General features: G+C 39.4%; 1 protein-coding gene across 3 annotated transcripts in view; it reads right to left on the bottom strand.

Moving 5' to 3' along the window:
- ralyl (RALY RNA binding protein like) overlaps positions 1-27,305 on the bottom strand; it is a 126,439-nt gene that overhangs the window by 43,769 nt on the left and 55,365 nt on the right. For all 3 annotated transcript variants that reach the window (XM_008396540.2, XM_008396539.2, XM_008396538.2), the window contains exon 2: positions 24,099-24,372. In XM_008396540.2, coding sequence (XP_008394762.1) covers positions 24,099-24,354 — 256 coding nt within the window. In that variant the 5' untranslated portion in view covers positions 24,355-24,372. The remainder of the gene's footprint in view (positions 1-24,098; positions 24,373-27,305) is intronic.

Raw genomic sequence — 27,305 nt, forward strand, 5'->3', positions numbered from 1 at the left:
TATATATGAAGTTCTCGTCTCTGGAGGAGGATCTTGTGGATGGGCTGAAAATTGAACGAGCTGCATATGATGCTGAGAGTCAGTTAAGCAGTGAATTTACTAGACTGTATGCAATTTGCAAAGATAAACATGAAAATAATTGGTAATTTTAAATCCTAAAAAGCAGCTGGAAACAGCTTTAATTCATCTGACTCTTTTCTGGGTCTACGCCTCTTCTGCTTGAAAACACCTGAATGTTTTTGCCTTTTTTTGTCTCTCTTACTCCTCTGTGCATTGTTCAAATGTGTGCAGAACCAGAAAGAGGTAAAGCTCGGTCCATGTTTGCAGATTCAATTTCCTTTTGTCAAGCGAAAGCAGTGCACAGATCCCTCTTCCATGAACCACAGTTATCCTTTAAAGCAATTATCACACTACAAACGTGGAAATTTAATACTTCCCGTCCCTCCAAAACCCATGCAGCGTATGCAGTTTTTGAATGCAGCCGCAAAAACAGAAGTAATCGTTTATCCCTCCGTAGTCTTAATTAGCACATGAAACCAACAAAAGCAGAAGCAGGTGCGATACAGGCTGCAGCAAAAAATACTTCAGTGCAGATCAATTTATTACACAGACACAGTAGCAACTCATATTTGGTCTCCTGAAGCAGTTTGCAGCTTCTAAAGCGAAGCGAAGCGAAGCAGCGCAGCGCAGAGAAAATGTCCCCAGTGATGATCACCTGTCCGCTCAGGACGTCGTGCAAAACTTACAGCGATGGTTGCGACGCTTCCCCTTGTACATGGTCATTATGTACCGGTCCAGCTTTGCGCTTTTCACAGACAAGCGACAACAAGACGCAGGGAGGAGGCGAGAGGAGATCGCGGCGTGCAGCGAGACTTTCCGGGGCAGAAATGTGCCGTGAATCAGCCTCTCAGACAGCCAGACGGAGGAACTGACGGCGCTTCTTCAGCGCGGATCGTACCATGATGTGACCGGGGAGGGGGGGGCGGACCCGGGCTACAGTCCTCCGCGGACAGACCCGCAGCGCCATTCACGGAGAGTAATCTGCATTTTAGGTTAAAAATATCCCTGCTGTCAACTCTATAACGTCGATTTCTGGTAGTTCAGAGAAAAGCGGGGGGGGGGGGGGGTAATATCAACTGGATCATCGAAAATCAATTTTATAATAACCAAGATCCCCCCCCGTCCCTCTAATCAAGGTTGGAGTGCATAATAGATCTACAAACTAAAAAACATAAAAAATGATCTCAAATCAAGCAAAGTTATTTTTTCTATTTGATACCAGGTAGAATAAAATATTGTTCATTTTTTATAAGTTACAGTTTCCAGCTTTCTTCTGTTTTTTGTCTGTTTGGAAGATTCCGCTGTAATGCAAGTTAAATTCCAGGCTGTTTCAATGTTTCCGCATTCACTTCTTTCCTCAGGCATCTGTTTTATGAAGTGCACCAGTCCCTCCTGCAGCACCACAGCGTTTCAATGCCCCTACTACACAGTCAGAATAGGGTTGTCCGTTTTCAGCTCCCTCCTCTTCTCCCCTCTAAATGTAGCAATGGTCACTATGACCAAAACATTCATTTTAGTTTCAACAGACCAGAGGAAATGTCTTTTGCATATGCAAACTGCAATCTGGTTTTATGTGTTAGTTTTTTCTTCTGAGAGGTTTTTCTTCAGGACTTTTTCCCCCTCTGAGAATAATTACCAGATTCAGGCAGGATTTTCTGAAGGTATTTTTTTTTTCTTCTTCTGCCGTTTATTCACACATTTTACACCTACTCTTTGTTCATCTCTGGGACACAGAGCCTCTTGCTGAACAGTTATTTAAACCAATTAACATCACATTTTCAGGAGTCTGGACACAGTACCGAAGAATGAACAGGACTCGGGGAGTTTCGCAGCTCTGTGAGCTATAGCAGAAGAATTATCCCTGATTCTGACCAAATGTATGTACACTTCTGACATGCGCTCTCTAGGAATTGTGGCATTTAGCAAAAATAAATAAGTCTGGTTATTCTGCCTGACCAAAGATGAGATGTTTTGGTCTGATTTAACTTCAGAAAGGGAGAAAAAAAGGTGTGTATATTTTTATTTGGGGCATGTCAACCTCTGGTTTCAACTGTATGTGAGCTGAGAATAGAGCCGTGGGGAACCCCACAGGGCTTCTGTTCTCTCTGATTTATTATTAACTAGGATAAGAACCGACATTTTTTTTTTACAGTATCCAACAACTCCACAAACCTTTCCTGTCCATCCATCCATCAATGTGTTTTAATCAAACCAAGTGCACACACACAGATTTATTAAATTAGATAATTAGACATTTAATCAGTGTCTGTAAACTATAAAAACACCAGATTTGGACATAAAACAGTTTATCTTCACAGCAACTAATGATAATGTTAGTAATGAAGACAAACTACTGATAAAAAATAAAATAAAAGCCCAGTAGCTCTTAATACCATTTAAATTGTTCAGGATGCTGCCGACTTTTGAACACAGACCAGAATTTTACAACGCTGCTGCTTCGATTAAACCACAATCCTTAAAATATGACTCAACACCAGGTTTCAACCACTGCCAGCTGGAACACCGGTCTTATTATCACACCGATGTGCAAACAATGTCACTGGGATAAAAATGATTTAATAATAACCTCCAGCACATCACTAAAAAAGCGCATCTCATTTTGCTTGCAGAGGTCGACTGTGTTGCCAAGGAGATGAATGTGCAAAAGCAGGCTGAATTTGTGTAATTTATTCCTCTATATCACATTATTGCGTTGTGGACTGAATACCAACAATTGTTTTTGGTTGGAACAAGATTAGATGTGTGGTGGAGTCAAGCCTCCGTTAAAGCCGAGCATTTGGCCGGAGCTAGGATTCGATCAATAACTCTAAAACCTCTTTGGTTCTCACATCACACCCCAACGAGAAAGTCTCCTTCTAACTTTTCTGGCTTCAAAGCCAAGAAAGAGTGAAATCCCACAGAATGGAGAGAATATGATTACAGCTCCATGCATCGGGCTGGAGGTCAGAGGGTTTTTTTTTTTTAAACATCGTCTCCTTTATGCTGTGAATCTGGGCTAAAATCATTATTTTTTAACTATAACTGGCATCTTTTGAATGTGCTGCATTCAGAATCGATCAATAATGGAATAAAAGTGCATTTATGAGTGAAGTGGGGACATCTGCTGTTCATTATAGATTAGTGCATCCTGTCAATTTACATCATTTCCATCGGGATCAATAAAGAGTTTATTTATAACAGCTCTGGAAAAAATGAAGAGAGCACTTAAGATCATCAGTTTCTCTGATTTTACTTTTTTCAGCTATATGTTTAAGTAAAATTGAACATTGTGCTTTTATTCTGTGAACTACTGACATTAGCAAAAATCTACTATTTATTTGCAAAACATGAGAAATTGCAAAAGAAATATCTGTAATATAACTGTAACTTAAACATTTTCTAAATGTGAACCTCATCTTTTCTTTTGTTATCCTTGGAGCTGTTTCTTTGTGGTTTAAATGAAACAGATCCATTTCACTTTGCTTCAGACTAAACTCACATTAGCATAAACCTTTTGAGGCAAAACATGGACATGAGGAAATAAATGTGATGCTGTGGGCCGATTTCTCTCCCAGAATCCATCAGGGAAAATCATTAGTGAAATTTGAAGGTTTTTGCAGCCATTTCCTGATTCGTGAAAACAAACACATTCTGAATAGCATGCTCTCTTGTCTTTTCCATTTTGAAGAGTAACTCAGAGTAACTTGTCTTTGGGACAAGAAGAGTCCAACAGCCTCTAATCAACTTTAAAACTACGTATAAATAAGTAAAAACTAAATCTTCAGCTTAATTTCTGATGAGGGATAACGCTACTGCATGAAGCAGATTTATTATAAGGTTTATTTTATTAAATAAATTTACCAAGTGTGGAATGTGCTTAATATGAAAGGCTGTAACTTTACCATATAACTGCATTAACTACTTCCCATTAAGCTAATTTCATAACAGCTGAGAATTATATTGAGTTATGACTGATGTAGATAAGCACACACGGGGCTTTAATATAATTTCTGAAACAATAAGCCATCTCTGAACTCCTGCAGCACATCATTACCCGACTCCACCACCAAGAGCTGCACAAAATACACACAAACTTCAGGCTGCTCTGAATCTCAATTGCTTTGCATTCTCAAACAGCACAACCAGCATTAAAGTGCCTTTTTAGAGGAAAAAAAAAAAAAGAGCCTCATTTATGCAGGAGATAAAGGAAAACAGACGACGCCCAGGGGAAAGATTTCCTCCACGATAGCTATAAGTTGCTCAAGCCATTGGATCACGTCGGCCTGCGACTTGCAGATCTTCTTAGCTCATTTGACAGCCGCTGCTTTTGGCTCTAAGTAATTACAAACATATCAACTGCTGAAGCCGACAGCAAACTGTCAGTGTTTGTTCACATCACGCTTGCAGAGGCCAGGCGAATCATCGGCCAAGCTTCCAGCCCATCTGTGTCATAAATGTCCTGGTGCTCCCTGTAAACAGTGGAATTTGGCTCCATTTTGATGGACTTGGATGGGCCTCTGGTTCAGTTGCATGCGGTATTTTATGCTGGAGTTGATGCAGCAGAAATCTGCAGAGCTACAAGGACAAAGAAAGGCTTATGCAACACAAGAGCTACTAATAAGATTCCTGTCTGAGCTGAAGCTACAAGAAACATCGCCGCAAGGTTTTAATGGGAGGATTACTCCGGTTCAGATGCTAACTGCAACCAAAACCTGTACAAGAGCACACCCTAGTGGTCAAAACGCAGCATGACAGTGAAAGTAGCTGAAAAAAAGAGACGGTTCCTGCAGATTTTGATGACATAATTGTGTAAAAAACTATCTTGTGTTTTGCTTTTACATTTTTTTTATGGTTTATTACTTAGGATGTTACATATTTCCATTTTTTTCTCAGCTTCTCACCTGTTTCTATGACAACATTACCCCTTAATCGAAGATTTATTGAGAAAATATATAAAAAAGGCAGTTCTGCCTCCATTTTAACAAAATGTGCAATACATTGGGATTTGAAATGAAAATCTGAAGATGCATATACATAAAAAACAGCAACAGGTGTCATAATGACTAATACATTTAAGTCCAAATTTAGCCTAAAGAGAAACATCACACCCATCTGATCAACCCGAGAGAAACTTCTCAACTGCAAAGACTTCCTGTTTCCCTGTGGAAAAACATAATGCGACTGGGAGGGTAATTTTTCTTAGTCCGAGTCTCTAAATAATGATTTTTGTCAATAAAAAATGTGGAAAAAATGTATAATAACGCTGTGTGAGGAACAAGTTTTCTAAAAGGACATGAAAACTACAGAAGCACTGAAAGGCAATTCAATTATTATTCATTTATTTATTACAAATATATATTTTCTATGTGTGGCCATTTTCCCACACACAGCAGAAGTTTTCTGTAAGTAAAACCAAAAATTTATAATCAAATAAAATATTTTTAAGCTTTTGTTTTTTTTTTTTCTTTATATATATATTTTATCCAAAAAGTGAGCAAAAAATAATACAACAATACAGAAACATCCAGTGATGTATAAAATCTGACCAACTGTGCTTCTACGTTAAGTCTTTCTGACTGTAACATATTTTTCTCTGATTTCTGGATCAAACATGTATTTTCTGTCACTGGAATAAAACCACAGACCTTCACTGACAACTGTGCACAGTTTGCTTCTATTCACTTTAAATCAGTTTCATAAAACATGGACCATTGGCTCTTGGTTTAGGGTTGGATCCGATTCCAATGTCATGTGGGCTAAAATTTTAGCTAACATCAAATTGACTACATTTTATGAAAACCTACTAAATTTAGTCAATGTTAGACAACATGCTATTAACAGCATTTAATCTAATATTAGCCTTCAGCTAACATTTTATACTTTGCTATTTTCACACCAGATGGAACAATTTAATGTTATGAAACACAGTAGTGACCCACAACCATTAACACAATCAATAATATTCTTTAGCTAATTTCAGGTTATAACCTGCTCTGCACTAGATGATGTAAAAGTTATTTTTCTTACTGTTTATAGTCTTCAGAATATCAGAAAGTTTAGCTTCAAAAGAAGATTGGAGGCTATTTTACTTTTTTAATGTTTCTGCTTATAACATTTCTGCCTGGAATATATTACTATAGGTCAATATGCTAGTGCTAGCCTGCTACCGTTATTATTTTAGCCTGTTTTAGCTTTTAGCTAATTTTAGCTTTAACATGGATGTTTTCAAACTACATGGAGTATGTTACTAGGCCAAGATGCTAGTCTTGACCTACAACAGTGGTCCCCAAACTACGGCCCGTGGGCCGGATCCGGCCCACCTCCTGAACAATACCAGAGAGCATTCAGATTTTTTTTCATATATTGTATTTTCCGGTTTATATGTGGATTTTTCTTCGTCACCCACAGTTTACAGGAAGTGTGTCCTGTAAACTGTGGGTGTCATCAATTTTTTTTGCATTGCTGCCATCTGTTGGAGTTTTAGGGAACTGCTTGACTTTTATGTTATTTAATGTTTGCTAGCGGTAGAGCAGATGAACACACGTGTTTGTTATGAACGCCATTCCAGGTCGAATACTTCAAAGCAACGCCTGTAAGTATACTTCAAAACAAGCATTTATGTTAACATATGAGTAATTCATGTGTTAAAGTAACTTTCCCTCAATGGAATATATACTAGTCAGTCCCAGTGACCGTTTCACTAACGGTTTTTGCCCATGTGCTTTCGGGGTGAAAATCAATCGAGAAACCCCCACCCCCCGTTTATCACAGCGCATGTTACAAACTGACTCCGGCCCCCACCAAAGAAGGGAAAAGTCATGTGACCCTCACAGGAAAAAGTTTGGGGACCCCTGACCTACAACTAGCGTTAGCTTTTTAGCACACTTCAGCTCTTAAACTGTTGTGACCTTACAGATATGTAAACAGTGTTCTGCACAAATTTCCAATATTCTTTGGGTGGAATTTTTGCATTGACCGAAAGTTTTCACTCCTCTTACAGTTCATCTCCAGTGTTTGTGTTTCACAGGCTTTGGCTTTATTCTGTTGCTTCTCCATATTTCGCACATTTCTGCATGTTTTCTGCAGTCGACTTCAAATGCTTCTGCAATTTTCACTGAAAATATTCATCTTACATTCACACTGTCTTTTCCCAGGAAATGCACTTTTTTTTCTAGCTGCAATTGGGATTCACACAAGCATTAATGCCTGCCAAATCTAATTCAGCTCTGACGCTATCTGTGTCGTGGTCGTTCATCCACTCAGCAGAGATAATAGAAGCCGCGCAGGGTGGCTGGGGTTAGAAAAATCCAATACGCATACAGTAACGTTTCCAGGACGTAATGGAGCTAGAAGACAGAAGTGTTGCCTGCTGAATGATTTTAAGCAAACGGCCGTGAAAAGAAAGAGCGAGGCTGATGGATCTCACTTCATTTCTCGCTCTGACCTCCTGGATCTGAGATTAACGAGGCTGTGAATCCTTTGGCAGAGCTTGAAGAGCCATTAAAACAGTGAACAATGTGAACTGATTTAAGGGCATTTTAGTCTCTAACACAATAATGTTCAATCTTTGGGATTATAGCAGGAAGCAGGAGTACCCAGGGAAAACACCAACTTAAAGTCTATCACACAACAGTGCCCGAAAGATTTGTGTTCAGTGAGAAAAACAAAGAAATTTCAATATATATATATATTTGCACTTTGCAGCAAAATCAGAAAGTTAGGCCACAATTTCTCCAGTTAAAAATGCAAAAACAATTTTATTGTGAATAAAATTCACAATTTTATTGTGAATTCTTTTCTTTTAGCCTGCTTAGCAACAAAACATGCATTTTAATTAAAAACGCCTGAAGTTGTACATGCTGGTAAAGATTTTAGTTCATTCCAAACATCGATAAAAATGAGCAACATTTGAAAACCCTAAACTGCATTTAGCCAAGTGTAGTTATTCAATGTGACAAAAAAAAAAATGGTTGGAGATTTTTGGCCCTACTTACCATGACACTAAAATGAAACAAAACAAAACAAACAAAAAGATGCAGCTAATACAAGAAAAACACTTGTTTTGTACCTAAAATTTATTATTTAAGATATACATTTTTTTATTTATTAAAAAACACAAAAAGTCATTTGTTGAAGTACCGTTTAAACCATTTTTAAAATGCACTAAGGAGCCACAAAAAGCTACTCCTAAGCCCACAAACGGCCCCCAGACCACCCTTTGGACAACAGTTCTGATTCACTCTTTTTTATTTCAGTATTTTAATCGAGCCACACTAAAATGTTTTCTAGCATGAATTGTCTTTTTTTTTTATAGATATTCCACAGCAGATTGATCAGATTTGATTATAGGTCACTCAAAAACCTCTAAATTGGTTTAGTGAATCATTAAGCGGTACACATGTTCACTGGATCCTGAATAACCCAACGATTCTTCATCTATAAAAAATATTCACCCCTTTGGACACTACAGTTTTTTATTACTTTTACAGGTCAATCACTTATAAAACTATGGCGTATTGGGCCACTGCAAATAAAAAACTAACAGGAGAACATTTCTGCCAAAAATAACATGTTTTTTTAGAACAAAATGAAATTCATGAGCTCCAAAAGTTTAAAATTTGCTAGAAAAAAACCCCTAAAAAAGTCTAACCTAAAAATATTTTCAACTACAATGGCCCTAATGTATATATATGGATATGTAGGCCACTGCATTGAAAACCTCCTGGTTATTCCACCAAATATTGATTTCTGAACTCTTCCTGAATTAAAACATTAGTATTGTTGTTTCTAAATGAAAATAAGCTTGTTTAATTTATTTTTAAATTATTTATTATTATTTGAGGTCTGAAAGCACTGCAACTTTTTCGCTATTTTGACCATTTCTCATTTTCTGCAAATAAATACTATTTATTTGGACTTTCAGAGACATGTAAGTAGTTCATGGAATAAAAAACAATTTTAACTTTACTCAAACATATATACAAAGTAAAACTAGAGAGCTGATAAATGAAAAGCTCTTAGTTTTTTTCCATGCATATATATATATATATATATATATATATATATATATATAAAGTGATGGATGGCTGGGAGGTTCGGTGCAGGACATGCACAAGGTGACAACAGGAAGACAGCAGTGAGGTGTGCGGTGGGAGCGTCACATGGTTTCATGGTTTCATGGTTTCATGGATTCATGGTTGTGAAAACATCTGCAGCAGCCGCTTTGTTTGCAGTGGTGATGGACAGGTTGACAGATGAAGTCATGCAGGATTCCTCATGGACAATGAAGTTCACAAATGATCCTGAGATCTGCAGTGAGAGTGAAAGAGAGAGAGGTTCATCAATTTCATCTGGATTCTGTGAGAATGTGGGATGTAAAACAATGTTGTATAAAAGCACAAGTTAGAAGTAGAAACTTGTTTTCCCAGCTGTACAGCAGTATTATCAGCAGTACTGGTTTATGGATAAAAATAACATAAAAGAGTAGAACTATACTAGCAGGAAGAGAGTTGGCAGGTAGTAATAGTAGCATCATTTGTATTGGAGTTATTCATTCATGTTTGTCTATTATTAAAGTACTAAAATGGGAAAACTTTAATAGGAGATTCTAATTAGATTTTTATGTTTGATTTCTAAAAAAACTATTAAAAGTGTATCCTTTTAAATAACCAAATCCTTGATTAAAGTAGGGTTATTATTGTTTCTTTTTCCAAAACAGCACCTTTTATATTCTTTTGATGTAGGAAAATAAAGTAGAAAAAATGACATAATTTTATGAAATATGATAATTTTAGTTGAGTCAATATAGCTGAAGCACTTATATCACTTTAGAATGTAAAATAGGAACTCTCAAAGTTTTGAGATAATACTGTAATCATTGTTATATGCAATATATTGTATAAATATTTCACAAAAAAAATGCATTTGCATGACTATAAATCAGTGGTTCTTAACCTTTTTTGAGGTACTGAACCCACCAGTTTCATCTGCACACTCACTGAACCCTTCTGTAGTGATAAATAAAATATGATTTTTTTTCCCCCAAATTCAAGACATAGGGGTGATCCAACTTGAGTCTAGTTCACCCCAAGATCACTAAGGCTTCTTAAAAGGTAGAGTCTCTGAGCACAGTTCTTCAAAATACAGTCAGTGTTTTCAGCACAGTTGAGCTGACTGTCCAGGAACGACCCAAGGTATTTAAAATTTGCCACAGTTTCAACAGGTTGGCCATCGAGAGAAACTGGAACCACTTTAAGGTCTTTAGATCATTTAATTAGCTCTACATTCTTAAGAGAATGAAAAATTTATAATAAATAATAAAGACTTTGCGGTATTCTGATTTAGTAATGTAATTATATTAGTTGTGTTACCACCCCCTCACCACTAGAGGCAGTAGCAACCCCGAAAAGATGCGACTAAGGAGCAGATTTAGAAGTACACCGAAAGCTTCAGAATTTGGTAAAAACTGTGAGAGTGGAGCTCCTTCAATCAGCTCCTCCACAGCTCTGATTGGCTAAGCAATGTAACGTGATCCTCTGATTGGCTAAGCAATGTAACGTGATCCTCTGATTGGCTAAGCAATGTAACGTGATCCTCTGNGTAACGTGATCCTCTGATTGGCTAAGCAATGTAACGTGATCCTCTGATTGGCTAAGCAATGTAACGTGATCCTCTGATTGGCTAAGCAATGTAACAGTGATCCTCTGATTGGCTAAGCAATGTAACAGTGATCCTCTGATTGGCTAAGCAATGTAACAGTGATCCTCTGCAGCAAGTGATGGCAAAGCGGGGCATAAAGTCGTGATGACGGCAGAGGCTCCGCCGAACCCCTGAGACCAACTCATCGAACCCCTGGGGTTCGATCGAACCCAGGTTAAGAACCACTGCTATAAAGTGAAAAAAAAGTAGAACGGAAAAGAAATGAAGGAAAAGGTTAGGCATTAACCAAGCAAAGAAGAAAAGGAGGAAAATATAAAGAAAAAAAGAAAGTTGAGTACAAGGAAGGAAAAAAGGACTTGAGAAAGGAAGGACACAAGGATGCAAGAGACAACACAAAACAGGAAGGCAGAAGGACAAAAGTAAGGACGGGCAAATGGAAAGAAAGACAAATAAAGTATACGTATAAAGAAAAACAGGAAAAAGAAAAGTAGGACATATGTAAGGAAGGAAGAAAATCCACAAAAAGTAGGAAAAACGTCAAGAAAAAAAGGTCACGAGGAAGATATGAGTGGAAACACAAACCAGAAAGTACTCAAATCAAATTCCAGACTTTTACAAACTGTTAAAACTCAGAATAACAGAAAAAAACCCAAATATAAGATTTTCACCGAATAAAATTACAATCTGTGCAAAATGGCAGCGTTGTAACGCACTTTAAAGCCAGTCGGGGCTGTAATAGCTAGCAGCCACCACAGGGTGGCAGTCTGCCACCACACATTCAAGGCCAGCCTTCCCAGACAAAACGCTGCTTCCTGCCTCCATCAGACTCATGTAGCTGACATGCGACTGCGGCTGTCTTGACCCATCATTTCAACACAAATTAATACCTGATGAATTTGCCTTTTTTATGATAACAGGCGCTCGTCTCGGCCGGGCCTCAGATTTCACTTGACAGGACAGGCAGCACAAAGACAGCCCATCCTCCTCAGTTAGACGAGGCCCATAAATCCAGACAGAGCTCATTAATAGTTCTGTCACACAGGTGGGCTACTAAGCAAACGGCGACACACTTTAGGTCCTGGAACCCATACGGTGCTTAGGTTTCGCACTAAACCACTTGAATTCACTTTGTTTTGGATTGTCCACCAATTTAAAGATTTATGATGTACAAAATACCCGCTTCATAATTAGCCTTGAAACCTGTTTCCCACCTTCTTCGTCGCAGCGTAGTAAAGAACGAGCTACGAGGATTGGCCAAGGTCAGGACTGCTCCTCTAACCAGCTGCTATCTGCGTCCGTGTAGCTGCCGCTTGTCCGTTTCCCCTCTGAGACACAACAGCCAACATCTGTGCGCTGCGCTCCCCACCTCCCAGCGCTTATTATTAATAAGGACGTCTCTGGTCCCAGCAACTCAACTCTTATCTGAGGCGAGTCTCAGCGAGTCAGCAGACAGTTCAGTGTCTTAATCAAATCTGCTGAGATTATGCAAAATATTCTGGACACTTTTTTTCCCAAAGAGGTCAGTATAGGTGGAAGTCATTATCCTCCCCTTCTGAGTGATGTCCCTAATTAAATCCATACAGTCGCAGAGAGGAGGTTGATAAACCACAAGAGGCTGAGTTGAGCATAATACTTTTAAGCTTCCAGATAAGATTTTAATAGAAATAGGAGGCTGTGAAAAATGTATTTAACTAACGAAGTTCTGGTTGTTATTTATCAGGAAATAAGGTAGGAAAATGATCTTACAGCTGGTCTCAGCGGGTCGTGTGTCTACATGCTTTGCTTCTGTAAAGCTTTCCTTTGGGTGACTCTAATGCACCAGGACTATTAGACTTTTTGGGATTGTTATGTTGAAATCAGAAGCACGAATGTATGTTTTAATGGATTTCAGAAGACAGGTGAATATAAAGCAGGAAATAAACAAACTTTGAGTGTCTAGAGAATGAAATGTTTGCAGAAGCATCGATGTTAAAGTCTGACCAAAGACCATCTGTTAGATTTAGGTCTGGACTTTGATTTGACTTTCAACGAAAACACTCCATTGTAGGTTGTAATGTGCTTAAGAGGTGTCTTGAGATTTGACTCAAGAAATTCCCTCCCAAAGTCAATGTCATTGGAGTTGGAGGTTCAAGTAGCTGTGGGATGATCCGTCTTTGCCTGATGATCAAACTATTTGACTGAAGTCTTTACTGGTTTCCACACCAACCATCAAACCACTCCATGTCTGATCTATCCTAGATATTCACCAGCTGCACGGGCGTCCATTACAACCAGTCACCTAATGCCCAGAGTGTTGCTGGTCTTCAAAAAGACGACAATGAAAATCACGTTTTCATAAACTCAGTTTGATTTGGAAACATAATTGTTAAATTTTCAGTTGCTGTGTTTCACTTTCACATCGTGAAAAACCTGTTCCCTCCCTGGCCTGTGGTGGCGCTGCACCAAAAACTACTGAAGGAAACAACACGAAGAAGTTGTTCATGAAGTGAACACACAAAATGTAATGGCGTCAGATTTCAGTGAACGTAAGATTTCTCTTTTGTCTTTGGTAAAAGATCACAACCCATTTCGACTGCAAGTGCCACACTCTCGCGTTTGCTTTTGTTGTATTTACCCAGAATGCAGTGCACTATAGTTCGCTTCCTGCTTTTGAAGTGGTCTCTGGTCCGGTTGGTGTACACAAAAGCATTCAAACTGTACAAGAGTTCACTTTATTTGAACCGACACCAAGGTTTTTAGGTTCATATCGGAGTTAGGGTCACAGCTCCCCAGACGAACTAGAGTTTGACTAATGCAGACAAAACATGGCTGGTGTGAATTAAGCACTACTTTCTGCTGCTCTGCCACATGAAATCCCAATTAAATTTTAAATACATTAAGGTTTTTCGTCGTAATGCAACAAAAGAGATTTTGCTGGATTCTGTTCAAAAGTGGTAGAAATAGTTTTTCTGGTGCAGAAAAACTTCATGCATCAAACCTGGTGTGACATATATGAAAACACTGAAACTCCCTGAATCTGGATTTCCTGCAGCAGGAAGTGGTTGCAATAAGTCACCAGTCCTCATATCTGCAGTGTAATTAGTATGAGGGAATAAAAAAAGGCTGGAAGCCAACAACTGAGAGTGAGGGAGCAAAGACATGGAGGGAGAGTCAGTGCAAAGTCAAATAAGGAAATTTGGGAAGTAAACACATGAGGGAGCATCATACCGCTCTGGGCGAGGTTATGGGCCGTTTTTAATTTTATTTTGTTAACCCTGATTTGATCCTCACTGATTCTTAAGTCGTGCTCTTCAAGATAAAGGCGAAGAGTCAGAGGGTGTAGGCTTTGGGCCCTGGTGTCCCCGGAAATGCTCCAGGGCCCCAGTAATTACCCCTGCATGTGTAATCACGAGTCACAAATCATCACTCACGCGCTGTACGCTCCTTGTTTCTAACGCCCGGGTTTCTCCTTCGCGTCCTGTGCGTCAACGATTGAATTAAGAGAAGGACATGACGAACCCCCTTCGGCTTGTATGAAGTGTTAAAGGGCAGATTTTCCATGTCTCGGGTCCGTTATGAGGCTGCTCATTTCACAGAGGCTTTGAGTAAAGGTTGCACCACGGAGGTCTTCATCATATCACCTGCCACAAACACACAACCGACTTACTGAAGTATTATCTCCCAGCATGCCCGAGTGAAGAACACTAATCCAATGTAAAAAACTCATTACTTTCAACGCACTTCGCTGAGACTCGTAGATAAAAGTCCCCGCGAATGCATGACTCTTCTGTTAATGTGCTTATTTCAATTACGCTATCCAGTCATTGCCCAAGTTCATGTCTACTGTTCGATCTTGCTTTGATTGCACAGAAGTCCGGCTCAATCAGCCTGTGACTCCTTCATCCGGCTGCATCAGTACGCCCCGGTTGTGAACCTGAACTCTCAGCAGCACAGCGGCATCTTTGATTATGCAGAGATGAGAATTATACAACTCTGAGATCCCTCGTCGGCTCAACGCCTCTCTAAGCTCGTCATCTTCCTCTCCTTTGCTTCTACAGATAGATGTAATATTAATGAACGCTTGCAGAATGCTTGTTAGTCTCAATGTTAATCCTGTTTCAGGCCATCTACACCACCCAGCGCAGAGTGGGCCCCCACAGGCCTATTTAGCAACTGCTATCAGCTAGAAAAATCCCTCAGTCGGTTAAAGGAAAGATGAATTTCCCTGGAATCTGAGGTGGCGAGCTGGTCAGCTGGAAGATATTAGGACACGAATGAAAAGTGATGCATCGTGAAAGGACCTAGCTGTGAACTTCATACAACCACTTTATCACCCTCACTGGTGCTTCAACAAATTTTTAATATTAAAAAAATTGCTGCCCAAACCAACCTGGATCTGTGGGACAAAGTAATCACTCCTCTTGTTAAATCATGAGTTTAGTTTCACTCTTTGCTATCAAAGCTGTAAAATCAAGAAATCTCTTGCATTGAATCAATATCGCAAGAAGCAACGTATCATGTCTGGAGATGAAGAAATTCAAGAACAAATGAGGAAGTGATTGACAAAAGAGCATTACAAGAACATTTAAGACCACAGTGACCAAATTACCCAAATTACTCCAAACTTGACAACCCGTTTAGGAAGTTACAGAAAAACCGAAATGTTTTTTACAATGTACTCACATCTGACACATTTAAGGCATTTTCCTACTGGTCTGCCTTGAACCGGGACGGGTCTCAGTCCGCCTCGAACCGGGACGGCCTCAGTCAGTCCGCCTCGAACCAGGACGACCTCAGTCCGCGGCTCTAACCGGGACGACCTCAGTCTGCCTCGCCTGATTCATTTTTCATAAGCTAATCCAGCCTGGTTGTTTTCAGATTTTTGTACCAACTTCAGGGGTAGGACCAGAACCACCGACAGGGTACGGCCGAAACCGTCGGATTGACAACTGACCGCATTCGTCGATTGGCTCGTGATTTATAACTGCAAACATTAAAGTTTATCTTTAGACCACGGATATGCCGTCTGCTTTCAGAGAGTCAAATCACGAGCAGCGATGCTAACGGCTCGACTCTCTGAAGACTAATAAAGGAGAGAGAAATGGTGAAGCGGAGGTCAGCTTTCTGCACCGACAGTGTGAAACACCCAAACTATATAATATTAACTTGTGATGTGAATTTTATTTTTCTTTTGGATTAAAAGGAAAAAAAAAAACAAAAAAGAAATTTCTGGCGTGGCTGTTTGTTTACATCTTTTGACCTCATTACCTAAATCTTTACCTTAAATTTCACATTGAAGAAAATAAAGTAAAAGAATGTTAATATATTTACACGTGTCGCAAAATAGTCAACTGATCGATGACTTTATCTTTATGTTTGGGCCAGAAATGAATTTTCTATAAGACAAAATGAAATATCTGGGTTTATTTGAATCCATCAGAACCAGAACCTCGACCGTTCAGTGTTGCTGCAAACATAGGCGGAGAATTGACCACAGCTGCTTTGGGCTTATTCCGCCCACAATAACGAGGAACGGATCGCTCACTACCTGGTGTAGAACCGAACCGGACATTAACCGGTAAAGTGCACGACTTGCCGATGGACCAGAGTTTGTGTGAACAAACAACCAGATGGAGATGGAGTCTGTTCGCTTCCAGACAAGTTCTGGTGCAGTTTGCTTCTGGTTTGAATACAGACCAAACCAGCTACAGGAAATATGAATCTTTTCAGACTTAATGAGCCACTGCTGCTGGACATTATGGTAAAAATGAGTGTTGCTAACATTACAGCTGCATCTACAGATTAATCTCAAATTGTACCTGATCCAGTTTTTTCCACAGAGCATCTCTTCTTACTCAGAATGCAGCATCCATTGCTGATGCCATGCCAAAGTTACAGACATCACAAAACTTTCCTTGATTGAGCTGCTCTTGACATTTAAAATGGTATTGCAGTTGTAATTTTTTTAAGAAGTTTGAATTAGTATGAGTTGTAGCAACATTTAATTCCCCTTTGGGATCAACAGAGTGTTTTTGGAAATGTGCACAACAAAAGTTCAACAAGCAATTGGAGCAATAATCATCAACCGCTTGGCTTTGTTAGCAAGACGTAGTCTGCCTGCAAAAAGGCAAAATGTGAAAGAAACCAAACCAAAAACAGTCTTCTTTTGGTCCCGACCAAACAAGCAGATTGAAGGCTTTCCTAGTGTGGATACACCTTAATTCTGATAAAACAGATTCATACGGAGTTGTTAGTTATGTGTAATGTAAAGTATATGTCTCAGATGAGTTTGCACACAGAAAATGCAGCTGAAACAAACACACCCAGACCACCAGAGCCTGTGGAGCCCAGAGTCGACTCTGATTCACAGCTCAGTGTTCCTCTACTGTTGAAACCTCGGTTTCCAATCAGAGAATTAGCCGCAGTGTCTGATGCCAAAATCCACTCGGTAATCCATCTCACTTCCAGTCCACACAGTGGCTCTGGCCCCAGCTAAGCATTTGCCAGAATCTATGAAGCCGAGACTGGAAAAAAAAGAAGCATCTTGCAGCCGAGGTAAATAGCAAGCTTGATCGTCATAGCAGAGAAAGAAGCTTTGGTTTGGCACGACCATGAGCCTGTGTGCAACTCAATACCTGGTGTTATATCTAGAGGCTTTTGTTAAGGACCGGGTCAGGCTAACTGTGCATTCAACGTCCGGGCCTCTCCTTCAGAGCGTGATTAATGAGGAAGCAGACAGACAACCGGGGTGCATTCTAATCACCCGCAAGGACACAGAAAGATAGCAACAGGGACTAAGAGCGGAAGGAGAAGAAATAGATTACATATTGATAAAGCAATTTGTGCGGAGTAGTCCTTTTCTTTAATCGAATGAGGCACAAAGCTGAATTCTCGCATGGCTTCCTGCACACACATGCTCAGATGCATTAAATATTCCTACGGCCTCGGAGGCAAGGGAAGGGACATGAAAGATACCGAGACTTCCTCGTGGGGTTAGCTTTGGCACGGCTCAGTCCAGCAGATCAGGAGGAATTGGCCCATCTCGCTGCAACGCCCACAGGGACTCTCACTCACGGCTGTTCATGCTTCAAAAAACTGGCACTCAAAGTTAAGTTAGTGAAGTGTGCAGCCATTGTAGACACCCTTTGAATTATCCGCACAAATATCAAAGCGGGGAGCGAGCCTGTGAATGCTGTTGGTGAAAATGGAAAGACTTACAACAGCCAGGTGGAGAAGACGAAGGAGGATTGGGCTGGATCGACATTAAAGAAGAAATCCCCCCGGGCTGCGGCGCTCACGCAATGTTAAGCCTGTGATATTTATTCACTGAGTCACACGAGTTTTATACCGAGGTGCTGCATTTTTCTTTGCTGCCTCAACTGCCTAATATTTGTCTAGGTAAGTAGCTGTTTCTTTTAAACTGTCTTTTCATCTTGCAATCATTTTACAAGTGAATTTGGTGTCATGCTGAAGGAGATGGGGCCAAATCAATGTCTTTTTCACAAGGCGAATCAGACACATGAAAGCCTGTTGAATGTTAGCGCAAAACCAGGTTTGTCCTCAGTCCTGCAGCCAACATTCAGGTCTGAAAACAAAGCAATGCACAGTCTGCTTTTTACATAGTTGGGTTCATAGAGTAGTAAACAAAGACGACAAATTAAAAAACAAAAACTACACGAAGTCACATGTAGCTGCAATAACTTCTATTATGTCAGTCTTTTGCCATGCTGTGGACCAAGTTTTCTTTAAAACTCATTGTCTGCAAGGATGCAAACCGAACTTGTCATTTAATTTCATAACTTTTAATGAGGAAACATACGGCGGTTATGGAAACCAGCCGTCAATCATAATGACTGTCAGAGCTCGGTGTAACCGCAGATTAGCAGCGAACACTTTTTACAAGATAAGAAGACTAATGTTCATTTACTTTCTAGGTAAGTATGATTGGAAAGATACCAAATATCGCATTATGGAGAAGGTACGCCGTAACCATTGGTTACCATGGAGACAATGCCGCACCGTCATGTAGCCTAGCATGTATGGAAAAAACTGGTTAGCATCTCGTCTTCTGTACGTTTTTAATGCTGCTCCGGTATAAAGGGAAACAGTATTCATGACATAGTGATTTAAATCACGTGGTGTCAATTCAGGCAATCTGTAATTTAATAACCACGTCAAGAGGGAGGAGGTACGGGTCGGTTTCTAAGCTAGCCGTTTCCAACTTTTGTAAACAAGGCCGTCTGTGAGCCCAACCAGGTGTGTTACGTTCACAGACAAATTAGCTCGACTCGAACATGTAGAAGCCATGAATAAACTGGAAAAACAACTTAAGAAAACAATTTCAGTCGCTCTGTTCAAGACTCTCGTCCCTCATTTCTGGCGTCCATCATGGCGTCTCGAATGATTGAGTGATCTAGTTGCAAAGGGTCAATAGAAAGTGTCACCTATTTCTACAAAGCTACTTCTTGGAGCTCCCATCTCACACACACCTCCCTCCATCAACTCCTCCAGACTAGCAGCAGCAAATACTAAACACCTGTAACTGAGCATCTGCTGAACTTATCATACAAACTACTTCTCAGTCCAACGCTCCTGAGAATGGTTCTATCGTGGAGTAGCACTGATGTGGGAGTATCAGAAAGGGGTTTCTCAAAGAGAGAGAGGCCAATTTCAAAGCATCAGATATAGTTTTAAGTTATTTATACTGCATTTTTATAACAACTGAAGGTAACATAACCTGCTTGATTGTGACACTATGTGCCTATAAAATACATAACCACATTTAAAGACAACAAAAGTCACATTATATATTTACTCTAAGTGTTTTAGCAGCTTAAAAATCAACCCTTTGTGAAAAAAATCTTGATCTAATTTTGATAGCTCTTTTATTTAATACTAAAATTAATTAACAAACAAGGTTTTTCCAAATGATTTTGTAAAGTCATTTTGTTTGTCACATCATGCTTTGTAATTCTTTGTGCAAGGGTTTGCTTTAAAAGCCTGTTCTTGAAAAATAATGAGGTAGTAAGTGTGACTATATACGGCATTCGGTTTCATACTCGTTGAATTTTCCGCCACTACCTGTCTCTGCTCATTCCTCTGCTGCTTACTCGTATAGTTTACTCTCACAATCCTGCTTGCTATGCATCCTGTTGGCCCAAAATGACGATTGATTGCAGTGCCACTGCGTTTGTAATCCGCTTAGGATGGATTTTGCATCTAAATCACTTTATTATTTATGTGCCCAACTCTTGCCAATGCCATTTGGAGGCAGGATGATTGGTGATCCATCACACATTATCCTTCACTGTGGTCATTAATATTGTAATGGGATGGACCTTCACCATGAAACTTCCAGGTGAAGGGAATGCAGATCTCTTTAGAGAGGGTCAAGCTACTCAAAATAAGTCCCCATCAGACAGATTATCATGCGTTGTTACTATAAAAGACAGGCTCTCCGGAGATGTCGTTAGAGTCCGAATCTTTCCGGTTTGCACAGTTCCTTTCACCTTTACACACGGCCTCCCTCAGAAAAATGTAGGATGCTATTCTTTCATTGTCCTTTTCCATCAGGACTTCAATCACCTCCTGCCAATCACTCATCGGCCGGCTCAGGGCAGACACACAAAAAGCCACAACAAGACACGGCTGTAATAACCGCCTTCAGAGATGGGAAAAACAAGACTGGAGCTCATTTCACCATAAATAAGACCAGAGGCTCCAGCAATGTTTTCTGAGAGCGCATGAAGCAGTGTGTTTTAACAACAATTAATGCAGAAAAGGTCTACAAATGTTGAAAAATGGATTTTGCCATTGAATATGTTGTTCAGGTCAGCAGTTTTTTTGAGTGAAATATATTATTTTATTGTCACTGCAGCAAAAGCAAGCAATAAAAGGCAGAAGGTTTTCGTCTTACCATCTTTTCTTTACATTTAGCTATCATTGAGCAAAACAACGTTGCAACGTAATACTTTCTGGAGGTTGTAATATTTTTAGGGGACCTTGGTTGGTTGCTTTTTTACTCATTTTCTGACTATTGCAACTATTCAGACCGAAGTTTATAGTTTTTTCAGACACAAACAGTGTTGTGTCAATAAGAGACCAATTTGGATCGCATGTAACAGCACTTTGCAAGCAGACGTTTGTGCCAAAGATGCTGTTCACTCTTGGTTTTAAGATGCATCCAGGCTGATCAGAATCAAGGTACCGAATCCGATCAATCACCTCAGTCATCGGATCCAAATAAACACGCAGTCATCTCAGAGTTGAGGTTTGTTATGTAGCCATATCGTTCCTGTGCAATTCTGGTCAATTCTCATCTCCCTAAAGTGTTCTGTTGGGGCTTTCTCCCATTCACTTGGATTTCTCCAGAAGAATTTCTACTGGGCCAATCAGAGAACAGAAGGAAATGTTATGACATTTTTTGTAGTTTTACTAACAGCAGCAGAGGAAGAGAACAAAGCCGTTCAGTCCATGTCAGTCACGCGTCCAAATGTTGAATTAATGTTAACAGCCATCTTGTTCGGGTCTCTTTACTGGAGGCAAATTCTTGCAAACTTCAAAGTGTCCAACTGGCACATCACACACACATTTGGTCAAAAGGTAGCAAATGGATTAATGTTTAAATCTAAAATTAGTCCACTAAGTAATTGTTTTGTCTCTGGATGAAGCAAAGTGTAGAACAATGCAGTCCAAAAGGAATTTATTTTAAGTTAAATCTAGGACTATGTTGTACATCTAACAAACTAAATTAACAAACTAACAAACATTTCTATCAAAATACGTAATTATCTTACTAAACCATTTGCTTACTACTGAAAAATGTTTGTCCACATCATAAAGGCTTCTGTATTTTTTTGAGTTTGTCATTTTGTTACATTTAGAGATTTCTTTAACTCTGTATATTTCAGAGCGAAATGCATTTTAAAACATCTTACATCTTGCCTCATGCAAAGCACCACAGAGGAGCAAAATGCAGTTCAGAACAGCATCACACGCTGCATTATTTAGTAATGAAAGCTGTTTTCTGAATCCAAGCGATGACGTCATTAACTCCTCTTCAGATTTGACGGAGTAATGGACCATTGAGTTTTTCATTCAGCGCCAGTGGAAGGCGGTGCTTCCAGCTGTGTTATTGTAGAATATTTCATCCCGTTCTTCATCCTGATGCAGACAAACACATTCGGTTTCCACGCAGTCTCATTCCCAGTGGTGGGAGCATGCGATGACTCTGCAGTCTTACGTGTCACTGAGAGGAGAGGCACTTTTTACTCGCCGTTTCTGACCTCCTGGGAACAATTTCTGAAGTCAAAACAGTCGCTTCCTTTTAAAAAAAAAAGTGCCTTTTTCACCTTTTTCTGCCTTCAGTGTGACTGAACTCAGTAAACACGCTCAATAATGTCTTGAAATCGAAAAATATGAGCGCTGTCCCCTCAGAAACAACAATATACGAGCTTACCTTTGAAACCGGCATGCAATCAACTTGCAAGTAATAACACTTTAATGAAATGTTTTTGTGCTGGAAGCCGCATCCTTTGCAGAGGTCCTTCCTCGACCCAAATCATTATATAGCCGATTCATTTCTCCGCTGTGTTATTATTAGAAGGATCAGCTTGAGAGGATGAGGCCGAGTGTGGCTTTAATTGTCAATTAAGGATGTATCTCCCGTCCCTGCCCCAGCCACCTAACTTGTAGATTGACTAACACGCCGAGGGCGCAATCCCCTCGTTGGTGTGAACCAAAATCACTTTGGATAAAAGTTATTTCAATCTATTTGCGCTCTCAAATAATAATAATAATAAAAAAAAGAAGGCAATAACACACGAGGAATGCAGAATGAAATCACAAGCTTTCCTGCTGCATGTATTTTCTGTCTTTTTTATTGGAAAATATTACTTTTATACCAGCTGGTTGAGTTTTGGTGTCTGTTTTGGCAACAGCATTTCCAACATCAGCAAGTGAAAAGGATAGTTTTGTTTTTTAAGTGAGTTTCTGGTGAAAGGTTACGACCATAAACATTATTTGTGCAAGTTTCAGGAAGGTGTGTGGAGCTCAATAGATTAAAGAACATTTTGAATCCTAAATGTTTTGGCCAACACAATCAAGCAGACAGTCACTGATACCGTTCCCAACGACGGAAAGTAACAAAAGGTTCCTACTAAAGAAGATAGCTGTTCACAGAGTACCGCCTGTTAAAGGAAAGTTAAGTGGATAGAAAAACTGGAGGAAAAACACCGGCAACCCGAGTCGTACTAAAATAACTGAACAGTGGACATTCACAGCCGCCCATGAATAATGTAATATAAGATGCCACATGAACAAACAAAATGTCTCCAAAATATAAACAGGAGCAAGAGCGCTTTAAAAGTTGCAGCATGTAACTTTTATAAAAATATATATTTACATATTTGTTCAACTAATACTATGTTTTAATGAAATATAATATGAGACAGATTATCTGTGAAAAGATCAAGCTCTTCTCCAGAAATGCACCGCTTCCGGTCAGAAACAGCCAATCAGAGCCAAGAGGAGGGTCTTAGCGCTGTTAGTCAACCTCATGTACATGCTGCTAAATGTGATAGCAGGAAACTGTTTATCTGCCATCATTGTGGCCATGCTAACTAGCCTTAGCATTCCTGGCACACTCAGGAAGAAGCTGTATCGTCCAAGAAGATGATTGACAGCGCTTAGACCTTCCTCCTGGCTCTGATTGGTTGTTTCTAGTTAGTACTGGGAGAAGGCAGATGAGCTTGATTGTTTTTACATTTTATCTGTCTCATATCAAACTGTCACAACATGGTTTTAACAAAATGTAAAATAAATATACTTAAAAAAAATAAAAGTTATATACTCCATCTTTAAATCTGAACAACCAGCATTTTTTAATGCTTTCCACATTTTCCTAATTTCTTTGATATAACAAAAGAGATGATAAATTACCGCCTTAAAATCTTCTGAAACAATCCACTGCAAAGTCTGTGCAGGAGAAAAGAAAACGATCAAACGCTGCACTGCAGCGACATCCCAGGCCACTTAACATATCATGTTCTGCTGTAAATTGTTTGGTACGAGAGCTTTGACGTGCTGTTACCACATTGCTGTTTGGTAAATGGTGAAATCAAGTCCCCCAAGTGGATGATTTACACTTTCCGAGGGGATTTTCTCCAAAACAGCTTGACAACAAACAGACAGTTCAGTGGGTTCAGTACTTCAGAGACAATAGACGTTGTGAAGTGAAAGTCTGAGGAAAGCCTGAGGCATTCGGCGTTCCCAGGGGAGGCAGTCCTGCTCCCGGCTCGGCTGAAATGTTTTCTGTTTCAAGGGGAAAGTGCAGCAATGGCTGTAGCTCTCCACTCGCTCATTAGTTTCAAATGAAAACTGAAATGCAAGAAACGACTCACCTAGAGGCTGTCCAGCAATGATCCGGGCGTTTTCTCCTGCCACGGCGGCTCGGGCGTTCCTTTCGTTTATGTACTGAACAAACGCGTAACCTTTATGCACAGAGCAACCCACTATCTTGCCGTACTTGGCGAAGATGACCTCTATGTCGGTCTTCTTAACGATGGCTGTGTTGAGGTTCCCGATGAAGACTCTGGAGTTGAGGGAACGAGGATCATTCTTATTGGTGACGTTGCTGGTCTGGGTTTTACCAGTCATTCTCCTCCAGTTGCCCTCCTGGGACACAGAGGAAGGAAGGAACGGAAGGGAAGAACTTTAGTGGCTGGACAGGCCAGCTCCAGCTTATTCTGCTCCTGAGAAAAATACACCACACGTTTGATATCATGAACAGCACGATCTCAAAAGAAAATATGAAATGGACCAGATGCTGTTAGCAGAGGGTGTCTAGATTTGTCAGGAAGGGGCACAAACTGTAGAAATGAGCAATTTCATCTAAATGCGCTGATGTTTAGATTACATTGAATAGTGGGTTAAAAGTTGAATAACACAACTATTTATGTAACCAAACAAAACGTGGATCTGTTTAGTGTTTGCAAACTACACAGTAGATTTGTTAGCTGATTAGCTTAGCCTGCTTAGCTTAGCCCTTTCACACATAGAGGTCACTGCAGTGGACAGCTTTCTAAAAGCCATTTTCTTTTGTTTCTTGTATATTTTTATGTTATAAATGCACACAGACCACTGAACTGGACACAAGTGCATCATCCAATACACCATCAACTACTGGCCATTCATTGCAAGTGCAGGAAAGTTTTGCTTAAATCCAATATGGCCGACAGACGAAAAAGCAACTCAGAAGTATCCAGTATTTGGAGAAAATTACATCTGATCACCTAGAATTTTATTTGATTTATTTTTTTAATTCTTTATGCCTAAAGAAAATCAAAAACACTTTGGAAAATAAAACCTTTACATAAAGGATCATAACTCATGCATGGAAGGATTAGCATAGCTACAACGTTACTTTTAGCACTACTATGCTAACGCCATTCAACTTACTTATCAACTTAAAGTCTAAATTATTTAACGACAACAAATTGCAAACAATTGCCTCCTTTTCTCTTTTGAAGAGTTGATTATGCAGTAGAAATTAACCATTTGGCCACAATTTCAACTTATTTTGTTAGTTGGATCTTGAATCAGGTGGGATTTTGTGCTCTAAATTTCTTCCACAGGCTCCAGATGCACTTTGCACTGGTAGTTTGTACTTCTGATGGTTTATTTCTCATTAAGTAAGTCGAACACATTGTACCGTACAAAATCTGGTAAAGAAAAAGATCTTAGTAAGAAATCCACCAACATCTCCTTCACAAAATTAAATGAAAATGAGATTGAAATAGAAAAAAACCAGCATGGAAGTAAAAACTTTATTCAATTTGCTATTTTTTTTATTTTTTTTTACCCATTTACATCCAAACCAGAAAAAAAACTTTAAATTTCAGACTTTTCCAGACTGTCTAGGACAGGGGTGTCAAACTCATTATCATTTTGGGCCATATCAAAAATCTGGATGTTCTTAAAGGGCCAGTTGTGCCAGAATATATTGATAAAACCAATTAAACTTTAAAAATATCAATACATAGATTTTTCTCTGGGATTTTGTGATTGTTTTAGTTTCCTTTTTTGCAATCAAAATGACAGATTTTTTTGGTGAACATTTAGAAATGTTTGTAAGACATTTTTACAATATTTACGGTAATGTACGATGTTAATTGTGACTCCTATTATCACTTGCAATATCAGCTACGCATTCAGTGTTTTTGACCAATTTTGAGAAAATTTGCAGTAAAATCTGAAAAAAATTAGAAATTTGTTGATTTTGTGTGAATTTTGCAGATTTGTGAAAATCTGCAAGGACTTATTGATGTAATTTGGACTCTAGAGGGCCAAATAAAAAGCTACGGCAGGCCATATTTGGCCCCCGGGCCTTGAGTTTGACACCTGTGGTCTAGGATCTCTGCAAACTTCTCTGTTTAAGAACGAGAGCAAAGAGTGGCATCATTTATTTCCCGTCTCTTGTACAACTATTACATCTTTAACAGGAGATGTAGAAGTTGAACAATCTGTCATTTGATGAGCTAAGTAAAACTGCAGCACTGCCTCCAAACTAACGCTACTCCAGCAATTACTTATTTCATTTTTATCCGTGTAATACGAAAAGGCCTGAGACTTCATGACACATGCTGAGTGTTTTGCCGGAAACTAAATGAAGTTAGACGCACTCTTGCTGAAAGGGGGTCTTGTTAAAGATCCACTTTAGTTTCTGTAAATAATGTAAAGTGACACACGAGGTCATTGGCCAGTCAACTGTTTAACCAAACCACTGCGTTTTTTGCATGGCTGAAATGTTATTACTGGGCGACTGAGGGCAACACAAGAAGGAGCAACAATATGTGAATGTCATGGTGGATATCTCTGCTTTGTGAGAAGCCAAACGCAGCGGCCGCCCGTTTGAAAGATTTCCTGTTTCAATGCGCATATTGTTGTGTCCTTTTATCGAGTGCAAAATGAGGAGGATGTAATTTGTGGCGCCGTTTTATTCAGACTTTCTGTTTGTGTCAACTCTGCAGCAAACACCGTCCTCTGCTTTTGTTAGAGCCCTGTGCGATTATTTTTACTTTACTGGCTGTTTTTTTTCTCTTCTTCTTCTTTTTTAACGGCCTGAATGTTGTGTTTTTTATGATAGACGAGGAGCTGCAGGATCAGAAAAACTATTCCAGTCCGTGGAAAGGATGCAACCTTACAGCTGTATCAGTGGTAGCTATTATTAAACCAATAGATACAAGACACTCTTTCAATGCTTGTTTTACTCTAGCTGTAAAAATCTAGGTTTTTATGACAGCTTATGGTCGAATTGGATCCCTTTAGTGAATTAATCACTCAGAAGTGGTGTGGAGAAAACACTAAATATTCAATATTTACCTGCTCTGAGTCTCTGTCCCTGACACAGGGTGATAGCAACTACTCAGCTTTGAGACTGAGAACCTAAATAATGGATCCAATCCTTAGTAAATAGGATTAGTATCCAAGGAAACACTGATGTTGGAATATCACGCTCTCACACACACACACATTTCTCATACTTGTGTCTTTCTTATTTTATTGCACACACTCTTTATGGTAAAACGACTCTTAGTTTATACAACTGA

This window comes from Poecilia reticulata, linkage group LG20 (genome assembly GCF_000633615.1).
Source record: "Poecilia reticulata strain Guanapo linkage group LG20, Guppy_female_1.0+MT, whole genome shotgun sequence".
Lineage (NCBI taxonomy): Eukaryota > Metazoa > Chordata > Actinopteri > Cyprinodontiformes > Poeciliidae > Poecilia > Poecilia reticulata.